We start from the raw sequence: 19,050 nt of genomic DNA, 5'->3' as shown, positions 1-19,050 counted from the left end.
GACATACTAAAGCCTATTACGTGTCGCTTTGGTAGCGAGTAGATGCGTCAGTCCTTTTAGGAAATGCAGCGGAGTTTTCTCTCTGCTCGGTTCTGACAATGCCGGTAGTTTCAACAGCACAGCTGATTCTTCGGCGGCAGCAACAGGAATCAGCGAAGTCAACTTAGGTTGAGAAGGTAGAGCATGGACGTGATCTTCTCAGTTAAGCGCGAGTTTATCTGCCTTCTTCTGCTGGAAGGAAACGTTATCTTCTGTAACAGTTTCTTTAGGGATCCAAAATTGTGTTACACAAAGAAAAAATAATAGAGGTAGAAAAAAAGGAAGAAAACAGAGCTGCTCGTCCAGCGAGTGAAGTCTGTATTCAGGACAAAGAAAGTTCAGCGCTGAGAAAGTTGTCTCGCACAGCTGTGGAAAGACAATGTGCTGGCTGTGCTCAGGCCTACTTATACCCGAGGGGGGCACGCTGGCTGCGTTACCAAGGCGACCTGCAAGCCAATAGTGGCTCTGCTTTTAGGTCAGAGTCACTATTTCGGTGTGAAACGGGCTTTGGCGCTTGTTTTACAGTCCTTTGTCTGAGATAACTCCAACTTGGGCTTTTCTCAATCTAGTGTATGCGGTCCATTGCAGTGAGGAATGCACAGACCTGTATATTGGGGAGACTAAACAACCACTACACAAACGCATGGCTCAACACAGAAGGGCCAACTCCTCAGGTCAAGACTCTGCAGTCTACTTACATCTGAAGGACAGAGGACACTCGTTTGAGGACCACCAGGTGCACATTTTAGACAGAGAAGATGGATGCTTTGAAAGAGGTGTCAAGGAAGCATCTACACCAGGGTGGAGAAGCCGTCATTGAACAGGGGAGGGGGTCTACGCCACCACTTATCCCCCACTTACAATGCTGTCCTTTCATCACTTCCCAGGAAACTCAACAAACGTAACCTATTGGCCTCAGGTGAAGATACCAACGATGGTCGTTCAGTCTTGGCCACCGGTAGTCTTAACGACCGTAACGACTGTCGTCACAGCAACAAGGAACACTAACGAACCAGCGGTATCAATGACCCGGGCCAACGACCCCACTGAGGTTAAATAGCTGAGTTTCCCTGCCAGTCAGTCAGAACTGAAGAAGTCCTTTGGATGAGGGACGAAACGTCTTCCAGTATCTTCAACCAAGTCCAGTTGCCAGGCGAAGGTTGACAGTGAACAGATTAAAAAACTGACAGACTCCATGAATGGAAGGCTCATGGCAGTTATTGAAAAGATGGGTGGCTATGTTGGTCACTAAATATTTTTGAACAAGTAGTGCAATAGAAATTATTTTGGAATTTAGTTGCACAATAATTCTGCACACTAATAGTTGCCTAATAACAACACTTAAATATTCTCCTGCGTAGGACAAAACTCACAATTTCTTAGATAAACATTCAAGTTTGAGGTTCAATTGGATTGACTGAGAGAATTGTGTTTGTAAAAAGAAAAAAATGAATCCTGAGGAACACAATTTGCCTAATAATTGAGCATGCAGTTTATATTCTGATGTCCTTAAAATAAATGTGATAGCAAACAAAATCAAAGGGCAAATATATAATATCTTTCAGAGGCATATATTCTCAATAACAGAGTCTTAAAGTTTCATTATTTACTACTCAGTATGTGCATGATGAGTTTTACATTTTATCATCAGGACCCATTTTGTGTATCTTCAAAAATCTAAAAATCACTCTTTTGATTTGAGGCAGATTCAGGCCATAAACTAGAGGGTTGTTGATGGGGGGAATGATCAAATACTCTAAAGATAAAATAACTGTGATGATTGGATTTAGTTTGTCACCCTCAAATTTGGTCAGTGACAGCTCACTGAAGACAGAAAATGAATAGTTCACAAATGTCACCATGTGGGGCAGGCAGGTTTGTAACGCCTTTCCTCTGAATTCAGACGAGCTTCTCCTGCACACAAGCAGAATCCGTAGATAGGTGTACAGGACAAAGAGCAGGGGGATGAAGGTGGTCGTTATTGCAACAAACTGTCCTACAATATTGTTCAGAGTTGTGTCCACACAGGAGAGCTGAACCACAGGCCAGTTAGAACAGAAAAGCCTGTGCAGTTTATTTTCACACAAAGGCAATCTAATTGTAAGAGAAAGACCGACACCGATACCTAATACAGGGTAGAGCAGAGCAAAAATCAGAAGATGTCTCACCATCCTAAAGGTCATTTTGCTGTGATAGTGTAAAGGCTGGCAAATAGCAACAAATCTATCATAGGCCATGATGCTGAGGATGGTCATTTCAAATGAAGCATAGGTGTAAATAACATATATCTGAATGAAACAAGATGCACGTGAGATCAAATGAGTGTCAGACAGAATGTCCATCAGGAACCTGGGGAAGAAGCCGGCTGAGCCGTACAGAGAGTTTAAACACAGACAGGAGAGAAACATGTACATGGGTTGATGCAGAGACTTCTCCTGGCAGACTGCCAGAATAATGACAAGGTTAGCAGAGATTATAGTCATGTAGATCAACAGACACAGACAGAAGAACAGATATCTGAGGGGCCCAGAGTCTGTAAACAGAGTCAGCTGAAAATACTCAGGAGTAAAGCTGTTATTGCTCATCATGTCTGCACAACAGAGAAGCAAAAACAGAGATGGATACAAAGAACAAACAAGAGAGAGTGGTCAAAGATAAAGTAAAAGAAAGTGGAGGAGGAGAGGTAAAACTGCCATGAACAAGAAACATATTGTATCCTTACTGAGTTAAATAAAAGCTAGAACTAATGCTGGGCAATATACAGTATAATTAATAATATACAGTATAATATACAGTCATATTCTAGGTAAGTAAAATAGAAGCAAGAATCAAAGTGTCCTTTCCTTACCTGCTGTATTTACATGAAAGAACTGTGTACAAATACTTCTATCCAAAGCCAAATGTAGCCCATACAGAGCCACTCAATACACTATATGTTTATCACTGAGCTTACTTATCAAAGTTTACATATGGATCAGATATGGAACAGAACAAAGAAAATCAGGGGCTACTATTTACCCTTGGCTAGAGGAAAGTGCAGGACACATTTTAACAATACAATTTTATATTATTAAACACTGATGACTTAATGCTTCCAGATTTTTGTTAGGTGCCATAGTAACATGTAACACATTTTTGCTAAAGTTCAGATTAGTTAATAGTGTTACTGCATGATAATCATCTGTGTTGTGTTCTATTACAGTTACAAAACTACTACTACAAACATCAATAAATAAAATATCAATTCAACCAAGTCATTAATAATAAGCTTGTTAAATGAGAGATTCTACTGATGAAGCCTCTACCCTGTAATGATCCACACCGAGAAGCTGTAGTGACTTTATCTTCTTCTGCTGCTAGAATGCGAGCATCAACGTGTGCAGTCCAAAGGGAGGTAAAGCCTCTCACCTGATCAGATCAGGCGTCATTTGTGTTTGGTAATGGAAAGCACCCTTGGGCAAGTAAGAGTTTACAGCAGTGAGGTAATACTTTACTCTATTTTCTTACCTTGCACTTGCACTGAGCATTCCACTAGAATCTGAAGGCCGGCTAAGCGAGCTCAAACAACTGGGTGTGTGTCCCACCCACTGAAACCTATTACTAAAGCATCAGTGTAAGAGTCTGCTCCTTGTGTGAAGACCTACTTGGGTAAAGACCAGCGAGTCTTCCTGTGCAAGTCCACCGAGCAAGACCACCTACAAGAGCAGCGTCTTTACTTTTCTTAAGCACTTCTACTCACCTAAAGCTGCCGGCTACAACTACACTCAGGACATGTGCTACCATACTATTCCTCTTGTCTCCAGTGCACGCAAGAGGTATCTTGCCATTAGGCACAGAAATAAGGTACTCCTCAAGCCTTTAAAACAGACACTGCCCACATCTGTTTACTTTCTGTTGGATCATGGAACTGCCAGTCTGCAGTCAACAAAGCTGACTTTATCACTACTTATGCTAACGCATTATCTCTAGGGCTACTGGTGCTCACTGAGACCTGGATCAAACCAGAAAACACCGCTACCACCGCTGCGTTGTCCAACAATTACTCTTTCACCCACACCCCCCGACCATCTTGGAGGGAGGGTGGGACTGGGCTCTTAATTTCCAACAAATGGAAATTTGCTCAACTGCTACCCCCGAATCAATATGCCTCCTTCGAATATAATGCCGTCTTGGTGTCTGCTCCGGTAAAGGTCTCTGTGATTGTCATCTACCGTCCAAGTAGGTAACTTTGTGGACGAGCTAGACACACTGCTGTCTTGACTGTCATGACTGTCCATTATTAATACTTCTCTGGCTTCAGGAACCTTCTCGACCACTTTCAAAAGGGCTCTGGTTACACCCTTGCTTAAAAAGCCCTCACTTAACCCAACTCAAGTTGAGAACTATCGTCCAGTTTCTCTTCTATCATTTTTATCCAAAACTATCGAACGGGCAGTCTTCAAACAGGTCTCAGAATTCCTCTCACGGAATGACCTCCTAGATCCATATCAGTCTGGTTTTAAGAGTTGCCACTCTACTGAAACGGCTCTTTTGTCTGTAACAGAAGCCCTAAGGTCAGCTAAAGCTGCAGCCCAATCCTCGGTTGTTATCCTGCTTGACCTATCAGCTGCCTTTGACACAGTCAATCACATGATCCTCCTATCTGCACTGTAGGGCTTTCCTACAATGTTTTGTGGCAAGGACAATTATCCTCCTCCCACTGCCTTTCCACGGGGGTACCCCAAGGCTCAGTGCTAGGGCCCCTTCTCTTCTCAATTTACATAACCTCACTGGGGCCAATCATTCACTCGCACGGCTTCTCTTACCACTGCTACGCAGATGATACGTAGCTCTACCTATCCTTCCCGCCAGACAACCCCAACCGTCTTGGCACGGATCACAGACTCTGACATATCCACCATAACATCAAACTACAAATTAGCTCCTCAACCATCACTCCAACAAGGTTGGTGGAAACTTGGGTGTCATGATTTTCAGACCATATTGCTGCCGTCTCTCGGTCGTGCCGCTTTGCTCTATACAACATCAGAAAAATAAGGCCCTACCTCACTCAATATGCCACCCAGCTTCGACTACTGCAGTGCCCTCCTAGCGGGTCTTCCAGCTTGTGTGGTGAAACCCCTAAAAATGGTTCAGAACGCAGGAGCGTTCTGTTTTTTGATCAGCCTAAAAGGACACATGTCACTCCAATGCTGTGTGACCTCCACTGGCTACCCGTGGCCTCCAGAATCAGGTTCAAGTCACTAATGCTTGCATACAGAGTGACTACTGGGTCCGCACCATCTACCTAAACTCCATAATACAAGTTTATGTTCCGTCTCGGCCACTACGCTCCTCCAACAAACGCTGCCTGGCTCTGCCATCCCTTCACACAAAGCAATCCCAATCCCGGCTGTTCGCATCTGTGATACCACGATGGTGGAACGAGCTAGCACATGCCATCAGAGCAGGGGCATCCCGCTCTAATTTCAAGAAGCTCTTGAAAACTCATTTCTTCTGAGAACACTTCTTTCTTCTTTCTGACCTCAAAATCAGTGTTTTTCTCTATATATTCTGAATGCACCTCTTTCCAGACTTGATAACCACCATGCTTGATCTGGGAGGAAGTAGGTAAATACTGAAATGATCACCTAACTCCTATCTTGTCTCTATTAGGTGGAATTGGTGTTGTTACAACTCTCCCCATGTTACAACCATACCCGGTCTCCCCTATTTGTGTTACCATGTTGTCCTTGTTAGAAACTATGTTGAAAAGAAGGGTGTTTTAACTAATGCTTTGTTCCAAGCACCTTCTCATACTTTCTTAGAAATGATATGGTACAGAAATATTATCATGCATTGAATGATCAATTCATCCTGAGCCAAGAATTTAATTTAAAGTTAAATAACTATTTCTTTAGTCATAGTGATTTCCAGGTCCTCTCATGAAACCAGTGTCCCCCCAGAGGGCAAAAGAAGTATAACATGGCATTGTTATATGACATGTTATACTTTATCCTTATACAAGGATAAGTATTGAGTATCTGTCACAAACTGTGTCATTGTTTAACGGATGCCATGTTTAAATCCTTTCATATACTTATCTCCTTAGATAAAACATGTAACAGTCGGTATTATACTGGAAGTATGTAGTCAAGCTTTTCTTACACCTACTATAAGTATTAGAAATTATGTCATGTAAAGCCAACAGCTTTCTGATTAAGAACAATTAACACTCTAGCTTTTGTTTTGTGTTGTTTTCGTTTCATTTATATAAATGCTAAAAACTAAGAACTTTATAACTGTTTATGACATTTAAGAGTTGATTGTGGAAAGGTATTTGAACACATGCAAAATAGACTTTAAAACCTTATTAAAATTAAAACAGACTCCGAGTAACAAAGCCCTCCTCCTGGTACACACGCCCCAGGCAGCACAACAACACAGCGCCTTGAGCTCCTCGCTCTCCTTCTCTCTCTCTCTTACGCTCCACTCTCTGCTCCTCGTGCCTGCTCCTGGGCATCTCGCTCCTAGCAATGTCCAGCCCCCATGACGTCCGGCCCGGAATCTCCGAGACCCGAAGTTTTCTTTTGTCTCACAACAACTTACTTAGCCATATTCACGAGGTCCCGCAAACCTTCGTTGAATTTATCCTCTCTTTTGTTTTGTTTGTTAAAGTTATCAGACCGTTCAAGTCACTCAACTTTTAAAGCTTTATTTTGGTTCGAGCCAACTTTAACCTCACTCCTCACAACAACGAGTGGGAGGCCAGCCACGTGGGTTTGGTTACGCCACAAGTAACACAGAGGACATCAACGACGAACCAAGACAGGTCGAATGGCCTTATCACTGCAAGAGTTCCAGCAGCCACAAACCTAAGCGGACGGACCATGAATGCAACAAACAAGCAACCAGCGTGGGGCCGTCTGATTACCAGGCGACAAACTCAACAAGCACTAAGGCAAAAACCAAACCCTGCACTCTGTGATCAGGTGATGTCCTTTTGCTTTATTCCTTTCGCTTTAGTCCTTTAGTCCTGAACTCCTAGACAAATCAAACTTAGTTATGAGCATATAATTGATAATTATTAATACCTGTTAACGTAATTAGTTTGTTTTTTACACAAATTTTTTTTTTTTATAATGAATGAATTTACTCTGATGAACTCTGATTACGTGATGGTCCATCTGATCCCTGCTTACAGGCAAAAACTAAAGCTCTGGGCCGGACTCTGTCTCCCCATCCACCCTGAAGCACTGTGCTGATCAGCTGTCTCCGGTGTTCACAGACATTTTTAACACCTCACTGGAGACATGCCATGTGCCAGCCTGCTTCAAAGCCTCCACCATCATCCCTGTCCCCAAGAAACCAATGACCACTGGACTAAACGACTACAGACCCATCGCTCTGACCTCTGTGGTTACGAAGTCCTTTGAATGCCTTGTGTTGTCCCACCTAAAATCCATCACAGACCAACTCCTGGACCCCCTGCAGTTCACCTACAGAGCCAACAGGTCTGTAGATGATGCAGTAAACATGGCCCTTCACTACATCCTCCAGCACCTGGACTCCCCAGGAACCTACGCCAGGATCCTGTTTGTGGACTTCAGCTCTGCTTTCAACACCATCATCCCGGCCCTGCTGCAGGACAAGCTCTTCCAGCTGAGCGTGCCAGAGTCCACCTGCAGGTGGATCACAGACTTCCTGACGGACAGGAAGCAGCACATGAAGCTGGGAAAGCATCTCTGACTCCAGGACCCTCAGCACTGGTTCCCCTCAAGGCTGCGTTCTTTCCCCCCTTCTCTTCTCCCTGTACACCAACAGCTGCACCTCCAGTCACCAGTCTGTCAAGCTCCTGAAGTTTGCGGACAACACCACCCTCATTGGGCTCATCTCAGGTGGGGATGAGTCCGCCTACAGGTGGGAGATCGACCATCTGGTGACCTGGTGCAGCCAGAACAGTCTGGAGCTCAACGTTCAGAAGACAGTATAGATGGTCGTGGACTTCAGAAAGAGCACAGCCCCACCCTCCCCCATCATCCTGTGTGACTCCTCAGTCACCCCTGTGGACTCCTTACACTTCCTGGGCACCATCATCTCCGAGGACCTCAAGTGGGAGCTGAACCTGACCTCCCTCACCAAGAAGGCTCAGCAGAGGATGTACTTCCTGCGGCAGCTGAAGAAGTTCAGCTTACCAAAGACAATGATGGTGTACTTCTACACCGCCATCATTGAGTCCATCCTCACCTCCTCCATCACCATCTGGTACGCTGCTGCCACTGCCAGGGACGAGGGCAGGCTGCAGTGCATCATTCGCTCTGCAGAGAAGGTGATTGGCTGCAATCTTCCTTCTCTTCTGGACCTGTACTCCTCGAGGACTCTGAGGCGAGCAGGAAAGATTGCAGGAGGCTGCGGTCAATCAGGACCAAAACCTCTCGCTACAAAAACAGTTTCTTCCCGTCTGCAACTAGCCTCATTAACAAGGCCCGGGTCCCCCACTGACACTCCCCCCTTGCAAACGATACAAATGTCTCTGCACATGTAAATACCGTTTCATCTCGTGTCGGGCTCAGACCAGGCACGTCGCACATATTTGTTGTTGATTGTTGATCTTTGTTGTTGTATATTTTTATGTTGTCAGTTTATATATTTATATGTACACAATATTCTCTTCCATTACGTTACTTCTGCATGGCACAGACCCAGAATAATGCACATGTATATATCTGCAACGTTGTTCTTCAATTCCATATTTATATATTTCCACATTTATTTATGTTGACTGTATGTTTGTCTACGTGTAGCACCTTATCACCACAGCAAATTCCTCTTATGTGTAAAACACTACTTGGCAATAAAGCTCCTTCTGATTCTGATTAAATGCTACATTTACCATCTTTGGTGGACATGTGGAGGTGCATAAATACATATTTTCCTATATTACAATTATGTTTATAGTAAATATTCCAATACTCTGTAGTAATTTAACCATTGTAAGCGTTATCTGGATTCACCAAAACCTCCATGAGCCTATGCATATTTTTATTTCAGCTTTGTTACTCTGCTATCTACCCTAAGCTTTTGATGGAAATGGTAATACCATTAGCTCTGTTTTGCTGCTGTGTAGTTTGAGTAGGTTAGATGACAGCCAGTTAACACATGACAGAGGGAGAAGCTGAGTGGATGGTTTGGTGCTAAGAGACAGCTGTGTGTCATCAGCATAACAGAGGAAATGGAGACCATGGAGGCATATTATCTGGCCAAGGGGGAGCATGTGAATGGTGAAAAGGAGGGGTCATTAGTGATTTTAATGAGGGCGGTCTCAGTGCTGTGGTGTGCTCTAAAGGCAGATCCAAGAAGTTCTTTGAGATCATAGTGGGACATGTGTTAATGAAGTTGGGCAGGGACTGCTCTTTCCAGGATTTAACTCAGGAAGAGAAGGTTGGAGATCGGATGATAGTTATTGTGGTAATCCGGATCCAAACTGGGCTTTTTAAGAATAGGGGAAATGGCAGCTACAAAGAGGTGTTTATGATGTCTACCATGATGGGACAGAGGGTAGGGAGGCATGCCTTGACCAAGATATTTGTTTGGAAATATATTTGTTTCTGTGGTCAACACAGTCTCACTCCCTACTCGTCAAATGTCTGACGCATGGTCAAGGCCCTTTGTCGTCGCTTTTTAAAGACTTGGGTAGCCCTTTTGCATCAATTATTGACGTTTAGGGACCCACAGTCAAGTCAGCAACGCTTAGCAACAATAAATATGCAATATCCGGTTACACTTTCAAGCTAAAACGTAACGTTTCGATACATTGCCATGTTGAAACGCGCATAATTAAAGTCGTGAAACGTTGCAGTTTCGGCACAGAAAGTACTTGGTTGGGTTTAGGCAACAAAACTACTTGGCTAAGGTTAGGAAAAGATCATGGTTTGGGTTAAAATAGCTATGTATGTCAATTAAGACTTAAGTTAACTAACGTTAATGTCAATTTACCTCACTCGCCTAAATAAAAACATTTAATGTTTTGTTTAACACGGGACACAAACCGTGTTCTCCTGCTTCAAGGTCCGGGTTCTGGCCCTCTATCCACCCCAATCACTTCCTTACTGCGTCTTTTCTCTTAAATATCATACTTGCCTTTACCATCAAAAACTGGCACAACAGGGCTTCCCTCAATACGTCAAACTATGACGTCAAAGGGATCCCTAGTGCATCACAAACTGACGATTATGGCTCTTGACCAAGCGTCCATATGTGACAACTTGGGAGTGAGACCGGGTTGCTGTGGAGGATCACTAGCCCGGGCCGACACCTAACGACTAGCCAGCATGGCTACAAAGCTGCAGTTGTACCGAGCAACCATCAAACAGTTGGCAATACAGGACAGTGCAAGTACACATAAAGTATAAGATTTGCAGATCCAAAACACGCCTAATACTAGTGCAATGCATGACTGGATGATCATTAATAACTCAATATGAAGCTTAAAGCTTCATAGCTCAAGTTTGTGAAACAGCAATTTGTGAAACGACAATTTGACAGATTGAAGAAACAAAAAAACCTTCTGGGCAAACAGGCAGGGTGGTAGCATAACAGGTGACAGAGATCATGGCAATCAAGCCCCCCCCCCAACCTCCAAGGGACATCGCCAGATGTACCAAAACAGATTCCAAGCCGAGCCAGGGTGGGCAGAGGGAGGTCAGGAGAAGGGCAAGAAACTGGGGCAGAAAAAACAAAAACAAGGTCCCAAAAGACTCCAAAACAGAGGGCAAAAAAGTGGCAATACTCAAAATCACATGGGCAGAGAACAAAACTAACAGAGAAAACAGACAAAGGTGGGGACCCTCAGAAGGCCGAGCAGGTGATGGGTAGACTCTGAAGGTCATCAACGGGATCAAAGGGAGGTTGACACGACAACGGGCTGATTACCGGCAACTGAGTGGGCAACTGTATAATCAGGCTGACTTCCGACAACTGGACACCCAGACTAGAAACTTTGAGTTCAGCTCATGATGAATGGGGGACAAAAGTGTTGTGTTTATACTTTTGTTCAGTGTAAAACAAATATATTGGCCACAAAGGACACAATGTTAGGGTTATCAACAGTTACCCTTTAGAGTCCAGAATCAGAGGGACCAAAGGTTGTAATGACAAAAACTTGACTGCTCATGATGGTTGCCAGATAATTGAAGATGGACCAGGTCAGTAAGGTGGGTTATCTGTGCTAATAGCCTGCCATATAAAGCGCAAGCCTCACCAGGAATTTCAAGTGGCTTAATGGGCAGTCCGAAATGTTTAACAAAAGCAGAGTCCTAAAATCTATAATCGGCACCTGAATCAATAAATGCCAAAAGATCAAAGGGCTGACCTCACCAGGATCCTTCCCTCTCCTAACAAGTCTGTTGGTTTAAAGGATTGCAGAGGGCAGAAGGAGAGATAGTGATCAGGCTGACCACAGTACAGTCAACTAATCACAACAAATGTTAATGTTTTTTATTTAACACCAGGCCCGGCATCATGCCACACTCAAGCTGACACATCTTTTTCCCTCTATAACTGGTTCCATTGATATAGTTGGTAAGTTTCCTGTTTCTTGCCACTATGTTTTGTTTCTTTTTTCTGTTTTCTCCCCCGTGTTTCCTCACCTCTCCCTCTGTGTGTGCTCTCTCCCTCTCCGCCCTGGAGCCTGGCTGATGACTCGCACCTGCGTCTCGTCAACCTCCACCTCCGCCCGCCACACCTGCCTGCCATCATTCTCATCTTCAACAGTATTTCTACCCTGGTTCTCCACTCTATCTCAGCTTGATCGTTGTCGCTCCAGTCCTGGTGCCACTTCAACTCTATTGTGGAAAGCCCGGCCATTTCCTGTCTGCTTGTCCCGTGCACCCAAAAGTACCTGCTCGCCAGTAGGGTTGGGGCTACTGGCGAGCAGAGTTTCCTCGTTCCACACCCCCACTGTCCAGTTCCTTGGTTTCATAATCGAGAGGGGGCGCCTCTGTGCCGACCCATCTAAGATTCAGGCGGTTGCAGATTGGCCAACCCCCACCTCTGTTAAACAGGTACAGCGCTTTCTTGGCTTCGCAAACTTCTATCGTCGATTCATCCGCAACTTCAGCACCGTCGCTGCCCCCCTCACCCACCTCACCTCCTCCTCGGTCCCTTTCATCTGGTCTCCAGAGGCCGCTGCAGCCTTCTCCCACCTCAAGACCCTGTTCACCTCTGCCCCCGTCCTCACCAACCCTGACCCCTCCCTTCAGTTCGTGGTTGAGGTGGACTCCTCGGATGTGGGCGTAGGCGCCTGTCTTTCCCAGCGCTCCCCTGTAGACGCCAAACTCCACCCCTGCGCCTTCTTTTCACGCTGGCTGTCCCCCACGGAGCAGAATTACTCCGTGGGGGACCGGGAGTTACTGGCTATCAAACTGGCTCAGGAGGAATGGAGGCACTGGCTTGAGGGAGCAGAGCATCCCTTCCTAGTCCTCACTGACCACAAAAACCTCTCTTACATCCAGACCGCCAAAAGACTGAACTCCCGTCAAACCCGATGGGCCCTGTTTTTCAACCGATTTAACTTCACCCTCTCCTACCGCCAAGCCAGACGCTCTCTCCCACCTCCACTCCCCAGACACCCCTTCAGACCCCCCCGACACCATCCTGCCTCGTGCCTGCCTCGTCGCCTCTGTAGTCTGGGAGGTGGAATCAGCCATTCACCGCGCCCAGTCCACCGACCCGGATCCCGGTACTGGTCCCCCTAACCGCCTGCTACCCGGTCCTCCAATGGGCGCACGCCTCCTAGTTCAGCTGCCACCCAGGGACCGTTCGAACCATCTTCCTGCTCCGCCAGTGATTCTGGTGGACCGCTATGAACAAGGACTGTCGGGCCTTTGTAGAAGCCTGCGAGGTGTGCACCCGCGCCAAACCGTCCCACCAACCACCCGCTGGTCTGCTCCGCCCCTTTCTGGTCCCATATCGCCCTGGATTTCGTCACCGGCCTCCCCAGTTCTAATGGAAACACAGTCATCCTGACAGTGGTCGACCGCTTCTCCAAGTCCGCCCACTTTGTCCCCTTACCCAAACTCTCCACCTCTCTGGAAACTGCCCGCCTCCTCATAGACCATGTTTTCCTCCTCCACGGCATCCCCCTGGATATAGTTTCTGACCGGGGCCCCCAATTCACCTCGCAAGTCTGGAAGGCCGTCTGCCGTGCGTTCGGAGCCACCACTAGTCTCTCCTCTGGTTATCATCCCCAGACGAGCGGGCCAACCAGGACCTGGGGGCAGCGCTCAGGTGTGTTGCATACCGTAGCCCCACCTCCTGGAGTTCCCACGTCCCCTGGATCGAGTGTGGCCACAACTCCCAAATCTGCGCTGCCACTGGTATGTGTCCGTTCATGTGTTCCCTGGGTTATCAACCCCCCTTGTTTCCATCACTGGAAGAGGAGGTAGCGGTCCCTTCGGTACAGGCCCATCTTCGACGCTCCCGCAGAGTCTAGAGGGAGGCCAGGGCCGCTCTGCCCGCAACCGCCAGTTGGCAGACCGCCACCGGACCCCTGCGCCTGCCTACCGGCCCGGGCAGCGGGTCTGGCTTTCCACTGGTGCCACTTCAACGTTCCAAGCTCTCAGATACCTTGTTCCCTAACCTGTTGTCTACTAACCCTGTCTTTTCTTTCTCCCCGCCAGGTCCACTCACCTCCGCCATCCATTCAGTCAGCTGGGCTCGCCTACCTGCCTTCTCATCTCGCCTCGCTTCCGCGGCGTTCCCACGGCTTCCCTACACGCTCCTCACCTCTCTTGCCTCAGCCTCCAGCCCCCTCTCAGTCTCAGCCTCGCTCGAGCCTTGCCAGCACCGCCAGCTCCTCGGCCCTGGGTAGTTACGTCTGCCGGCGTCCAGTTTACCTCTTCTCACCTCCCGTCTCCCCTCTTCCCTTTTTTCCCCTCAATAAACCTCTTTTGTAAGCATTGTGTTTGGGTCTGTTCTGTCCGAAACCACAACACAGTGTTCTCTTTATGGAAATTGACCAATTACATTTACTGTGTATAGTAGGGATTTGTGTAACTACCCATGTAAAATTGTTTTGCACTTTACATGGGTAGTTAATCATTGATCAATTGAATTATCATCTTGAGGTATAGCCAATACTGAAAAAAAAATCTTATCTTTCTGCTACATCAAGAATAGATGTTTTAATACTGTATGTTTGAAGCCACCTCTATACACAGTCTATGGTACAAACAAAGTTAGAAATAGAAGTAAAGTAAAGAAGTAAAAATAGCTAGTGCAGTCAATCAGTTTTACTTTTTAGCAGTAAAAGAACTGCAGCCCAACGTGTTGCTAGAGGTACAATTAAAATGCATAACTGTCAAAACTACATACAGTAGCTGGTTCTATGAATAATTCACAGTTTATCCACTGTGAGGCTTTACCTCCCTTTGGACTGTACACGTTGCTGCTCGCATCCTAGCAGCAGAAGAAGATAAAGATGCCACAGCTGCTTCTGTGTGGATCATTACAGGGTAGAGGTTCATCAGTCGAAACTCTCATTTAACAAGCTGATTAACAAACACTGTTTTGGGCACCCTGTGATTATTATTAATGAACCTTGAATCTTTATATTTTGTTGGTTGATGTTTGTAGTAGTTGTGTTTGTAAGATTTGTATCATGCAGTAACACTATTAATTAATCTGTCTGGATGTCTTAAATGTTACTACTGTACCCTATCAAGCATCTGGAAGCATAAAGTCAACAACATCTAATTTAATTTGACATTTTTATTGTTAAAATGTGTCGTCTGCTTTCCTCATGCCAAGGGTAAATAGTTCCTCCTGACTTTGCATGATCTGTTATTCATATGCAAACTTTGACAAGCAAGCTCAGTGATATATTGGCTTGTTCTGCAGGAGCTACATTTAACTTTGGATGGAAGTATTTGTACACACAATTTTTACTTCACTAACATTTGATTATACTGTAACTTGTATTTATTTTAACTCAGTAGGGTTTTGAATATGTTTCTTGTTCAAGGCAGTTTTACATCTACTCTTCAACTTTACATTATCTTCTATCACTCTCTCTTGTTTGTTCTTTGTATCCATCTCTGTTTTTGCTTCTCTGTTGTGCAGACATGATGAGCAATAACAGCTTTACTCCTCGGTATTTTCAGCTGACTCTGTTTACAGACTCTGGGCCCCTCAGATATCTGTTCTTCTGTCTGTGTCTGTTGGTCTACATGACTATAATCTCTGCTAACCTTGTCATTATTCTGACAGTCTGCCTGGAGACGTCTCTGCATCAACCCATGTACATGTTTCTCTCCTGTCTGTGTTTAAACTCTCTGTACGGCTCAGCCGGCTTCTTCCCGAGGTTCCTGATGGACATTCTGTCTGACACTCATTTGATCTCACGTGCATCTTGTTTGATTCAGATATATGTTATTTACACCTATGCATCATGTGAACTGACCATCCTCAGCATCATGGCCTATGATAGATTTGTTGCTATTTGCCAGCCTTTACACTATCACAGCAAAATGACCTTTAGGATGGTGAGACATCTTTTGATTTTTGCTCTGCTCTACCCTGCATTTGGAATTGGAGTCTGTGTTTCTCTTACTGGTCAATTGCCTTTGTGTGGAAATAAACTGCACAGGCTTTTCTGTTCTAACTGGCCTGTGGTTCAGCTCTCCTGTGTAGACACAACTCTGAACAGCATAGTAGGTCAGCTTGTTATGACAATAACCATCTTCATCCCCCTGTTCTTTGTCCTGTACACCTATTTACGGATTCTGCTTGTGTGCAGGAGAAGCTCGTCTGAATTCAGAGGAAAGGCGTTACAAACCTGCCTGCCCCACATAGTGACATTTGTGACCTATTCGTTCTCTCTCACCTGTGAGCTGTTATTGACTCGATTAGAGGGTGACAAACTGAATCCAATCATCACAGTTGTTTTATCTTTAGAGTATTTGATCATTCCTCCCATCAATAATCCTCTAGTTTATGGCCTGAATCTGCCTCAAATCAAAGGAGTGATTTTTAGATTTTTGAAGATACACAAAATGAATCCTGGGGCCTAAACCTAAAACTCCTGCACAAACTGAGTAGTAAACAATGAAACTTTAAGCCTCTTTTATTGACTAAATATTACTCGACATAATGTTTAATGTCTTAATTATGTATTTAAATTGTAATGTCATTTTAAGGAGATCAGAATGTGTATTAATACACAGGATGTTAGATGACTCTGTTGTATTGTTTTTAGCTTTTTATGTTACTCTGCATTTTTCTGTGTTTTAATATGTCGTTTATGTGTTGTGAACCAGTTTCCCTTTTGTAATTATAAAACACTAAACTGTAATGATGTAGGATAATAAACAAATAAGACTAAGAGTGTGCAGTGTGCATGCTTTGTCAACATGTCATGCAAAATCAGCATACTAACATGCTAACAATGTTAATGCTAGATGTGCTGTTTATCATGTACAGCATGTTATTGTAGTGGACATTTAACTTTTGACCTGATGATGGCGCTAGATGAAACGTCAGACGATCGCCATTGTTACTACAGTTAACATCTGTATAAATTTCTGCAGCAGAACAAAGTTAATAGCCGTGGCTCCCAAGCTGCTGCTCCAGAGGGTAGATGATCTACTCCTCAACGAGGATGGTTGGTCCACCTCCATATCCCAAGAAGTCCGCAAGCTAGGTGTCATTTTGGACTCCTCCCTCTCATTCCAGCCTTCTATCACCTCAAAAACATCTCCAGACTTTGACCTTAACTCTCAGACTCTGTGGCAGAGTCACTCATCCGTACCCAGCAGGGTACCCTGGACAGGCTGCAATATGTCCAGAACTCAGCTCACCCTAGGCTGTGACAGCACATCCCCCCAATCCTCACTCAGCTTCACTGGCTCCCGGTCAAATTCCGAATCACCCACAAAATCCTCCTCCCCACCTATAAATCTCTCCATGCCTTGTACCTACTGGACCTTTTCCACCCCTACACCCCCTCAAGGAACATGTGGCCCACCGACAAGGGCTTGCTCTCTGTCCCCCACAGATGACTTTACTTGGGAGGAAGACATGTTGCAATGGTCGGCGAACAACAGAGGAAGCACGCTGTGGCCTTATGTCCAACAGGGGTACAAAGAGGATGAAGCCAGTAAGCTGTCTTGAAATCAACCCAGTCTCCTAGAAATTACATTTACATACTACTGTTGGGAATTAGGATTTAAATGGCATCAATAGTTATACATATAATAATAATAATATATAATAATGTGTGTGTGCGAGCATGAATGTGGGGTACATGCCTTATGCATCTGTTTCTGATTTGCACCATATGTTCTGCGTGCACGAGCGAGAACACTCAAGTTGCTGACAAAAAAAGAACACATGAAGCGGGAGCTTCTCTGCAAAATTAGATGCAATACAAAGCAAATACAAATACAAAATGAATATTTATAGCACAATTTACAGATTCAATCAATAAAAATTATAAGTTATAATAAAAACAAATGCTTTAAAAAAAGTAGATAAGAAAGAAAATACATAAATAATTCAAGAGTAGAATAAATAACATTTACAGCGTTTTAATAGTCTTTTTAAGAAGACCAGTTAAGAGACCATCACGTTTACTGGAGATAAAAGCATGGACGAGCTTCTCCTGGTCTTTTTGGGAATACCGAAACCCTTTAGTCTGGCTATATTTTTAAGATGATAGAATGCTGTTTTGGTGATATGGCTTGTGAAAGTGGGTTCTATTGTTATTGTTCTCGGTGACTTTAACAGGGGAAATCTCAGCCAAGAACTCCCCAAAGACAGAAAGTTTTTAAAGTGTCCAACACTTTGGATCACTGCTACACCACAGTTAGCAGTGCCTATCACGCCTTTACACGCGCTCCACTGGGACACTCTGATCACGTGATGGTCCATCTGATCCCTGCTTACAGGCAAAAACTAAAGCTCTGTAAACCTGTAGTGAGGACATCAAAGAAGTGGACTAGTGAAACTGTTGAGGACCTCCAGACATGTTTGGACTGCACTGACTGGGATGTTTTCAAGAAGGCTACCAACAGTCTGAATGAGTTTACAGAGGCTGTGACGTCCTCTGTGAGGACAGCTGCCTTCCAACTCGGACCAGGGTGACTTATAACAATGACAAACCCTGGTTCACAGCTAAGCTCGGACAGCTAATGTTGAAAAAGGAGAAGGTGTTTAGGAGTGCTGACAGGGCCGGGTGCAGGGCGTTAAAGTACAGGTTTAGCAGGGAGGTGCGAGAAGCTAAACGACTGTACTCAGAGAGACTAAAAAAACAGTTCTCTGCAAATGACGCCACTTCTATCTGCAGGGGGTTCAGACAGATCACAAACTGTAAACCCAAAGTCCCCCACTCCATAAACGATTCTCGCCTGCCAAATGAGCTGAACCAGTTCTACTGCCGCTTTGAGAGTCAATCGGACACCATCCCCTGTGACTCCTCCGCTCAGCTTCAGCCTCAGTCCACCACATCTTCCCCTCCCTCCTCAGAGCTGGCCAGCTCCACCCCCTCCCTCCTCTCTCCATCACAGAGAGGGAAGTCAACGGTCTTTTCAGGAGGCAGAAACCCCGCAAAGCAGCTGGGCCAGACTCTGTCTCCCCATCCACCCTGAAGCACTGTGCTGATCAGCTGTCTCCGGTGTTCACAGACATTTTTAACACCTCACTGGAGACATGCCATGTGCCAGCCTGCTTCAAAGCCTCCACCATCATCCCTGTCCCCAAGAAACCAATGACCACTGGACTAAACGACTACAGACCCATTGCTCTGACCTCTGTGGTTATGAAGTCCTTTGAACGCTGTGTGTTGTCCCACCTAAAATCCATCACAGACCCACTCCTGGACCCCCTGCAGTTCGCCTACAGAGCCAACAGGTCTGTAGATGATGCAGTAAACACGGCCCTTCACTACATCCTCCAGCACCTGGACTCCCCAGGAACCTACGCCAGGATCCTGTTTGTGGATTTCAGCTCTGCTTTCAACACCATCATCCCGGCCCT

At 45.2% G+C, this 19,050-nt stretch overlaps 2 protein-coding genes across 2 annotated transcripts; one reads left to right on the top strand and one right to left on the bottom strand.

The window, feature by feature from the left end:
* Positions 1-1,673: 1,673 nt before the first annotated feature.
* LOC119903627 (olfactory receptor 6N1-like) lies at positions 1,674-2,627 on the bottom strand. The gene has a single exon (XM_038719869.1). It carries the CDS (start codon positions 2,625-2,627, stop codon positions 1,674-1,676), a length of 954 nt encoding a protein of 317 aa, XP_038575797.1.
* A 12,513-nt stretch (positions 2,628-15,140) lies between these two features.
* LOC119903626 (olfactory receptor 6N1-like) lies at positions 15,141-16,088 on the top strand. Its single transcript, XM_038719868.1, has one exon. It carries the CDS (start codon positions 15,141-15,143, stop codon positions 16,086-16,088), a length of 948 nt encoding a protein of 315 aa, XP_038575796.1.
* Positions 16,089-19,050: the final 2,962 nt, after the last annotated feature.

This window comes from Micropterus salmoides, unplaced genomic scaffold (assembly GCF_014851395.1).
Source record: "Micropterus salmoides isolate LMB-PRFRI ecotype aquatic unplaced genomic scaffold, ASM1485139v1 Ms_hic_scaffold_15, whole genome shotgun sequence".
Lineage (NCBI taxonomy): Eukaryota > Metazoa > Chordata > Actinopteri > Centrarchiformes > Centrarchidae > Micropterus > Micropterus salmoides.
The sequence above is the reverse complement of the archived record's forward strand: the minus strand, read 5'-3'. Positions and strand labels throughout refer to the sequence as shown.

Bases quoted from the DNA above. Each gene is read 5' to 3' on its own strand.
- LOC119903627 (XM_038719869.1), bottom strand. From the start codon at position 2,627: ATGATGAGCAATAACAGCTTTACTCCTGAGTATTTTCAGCTGACTCTG.
- LOC119903626 (XM_038719868.1), top strand. From the start codon at position 15,141: ATGATGAGCAATAACAGCTTTACTCCTCGGTATTTTCAGCTGACTCTG.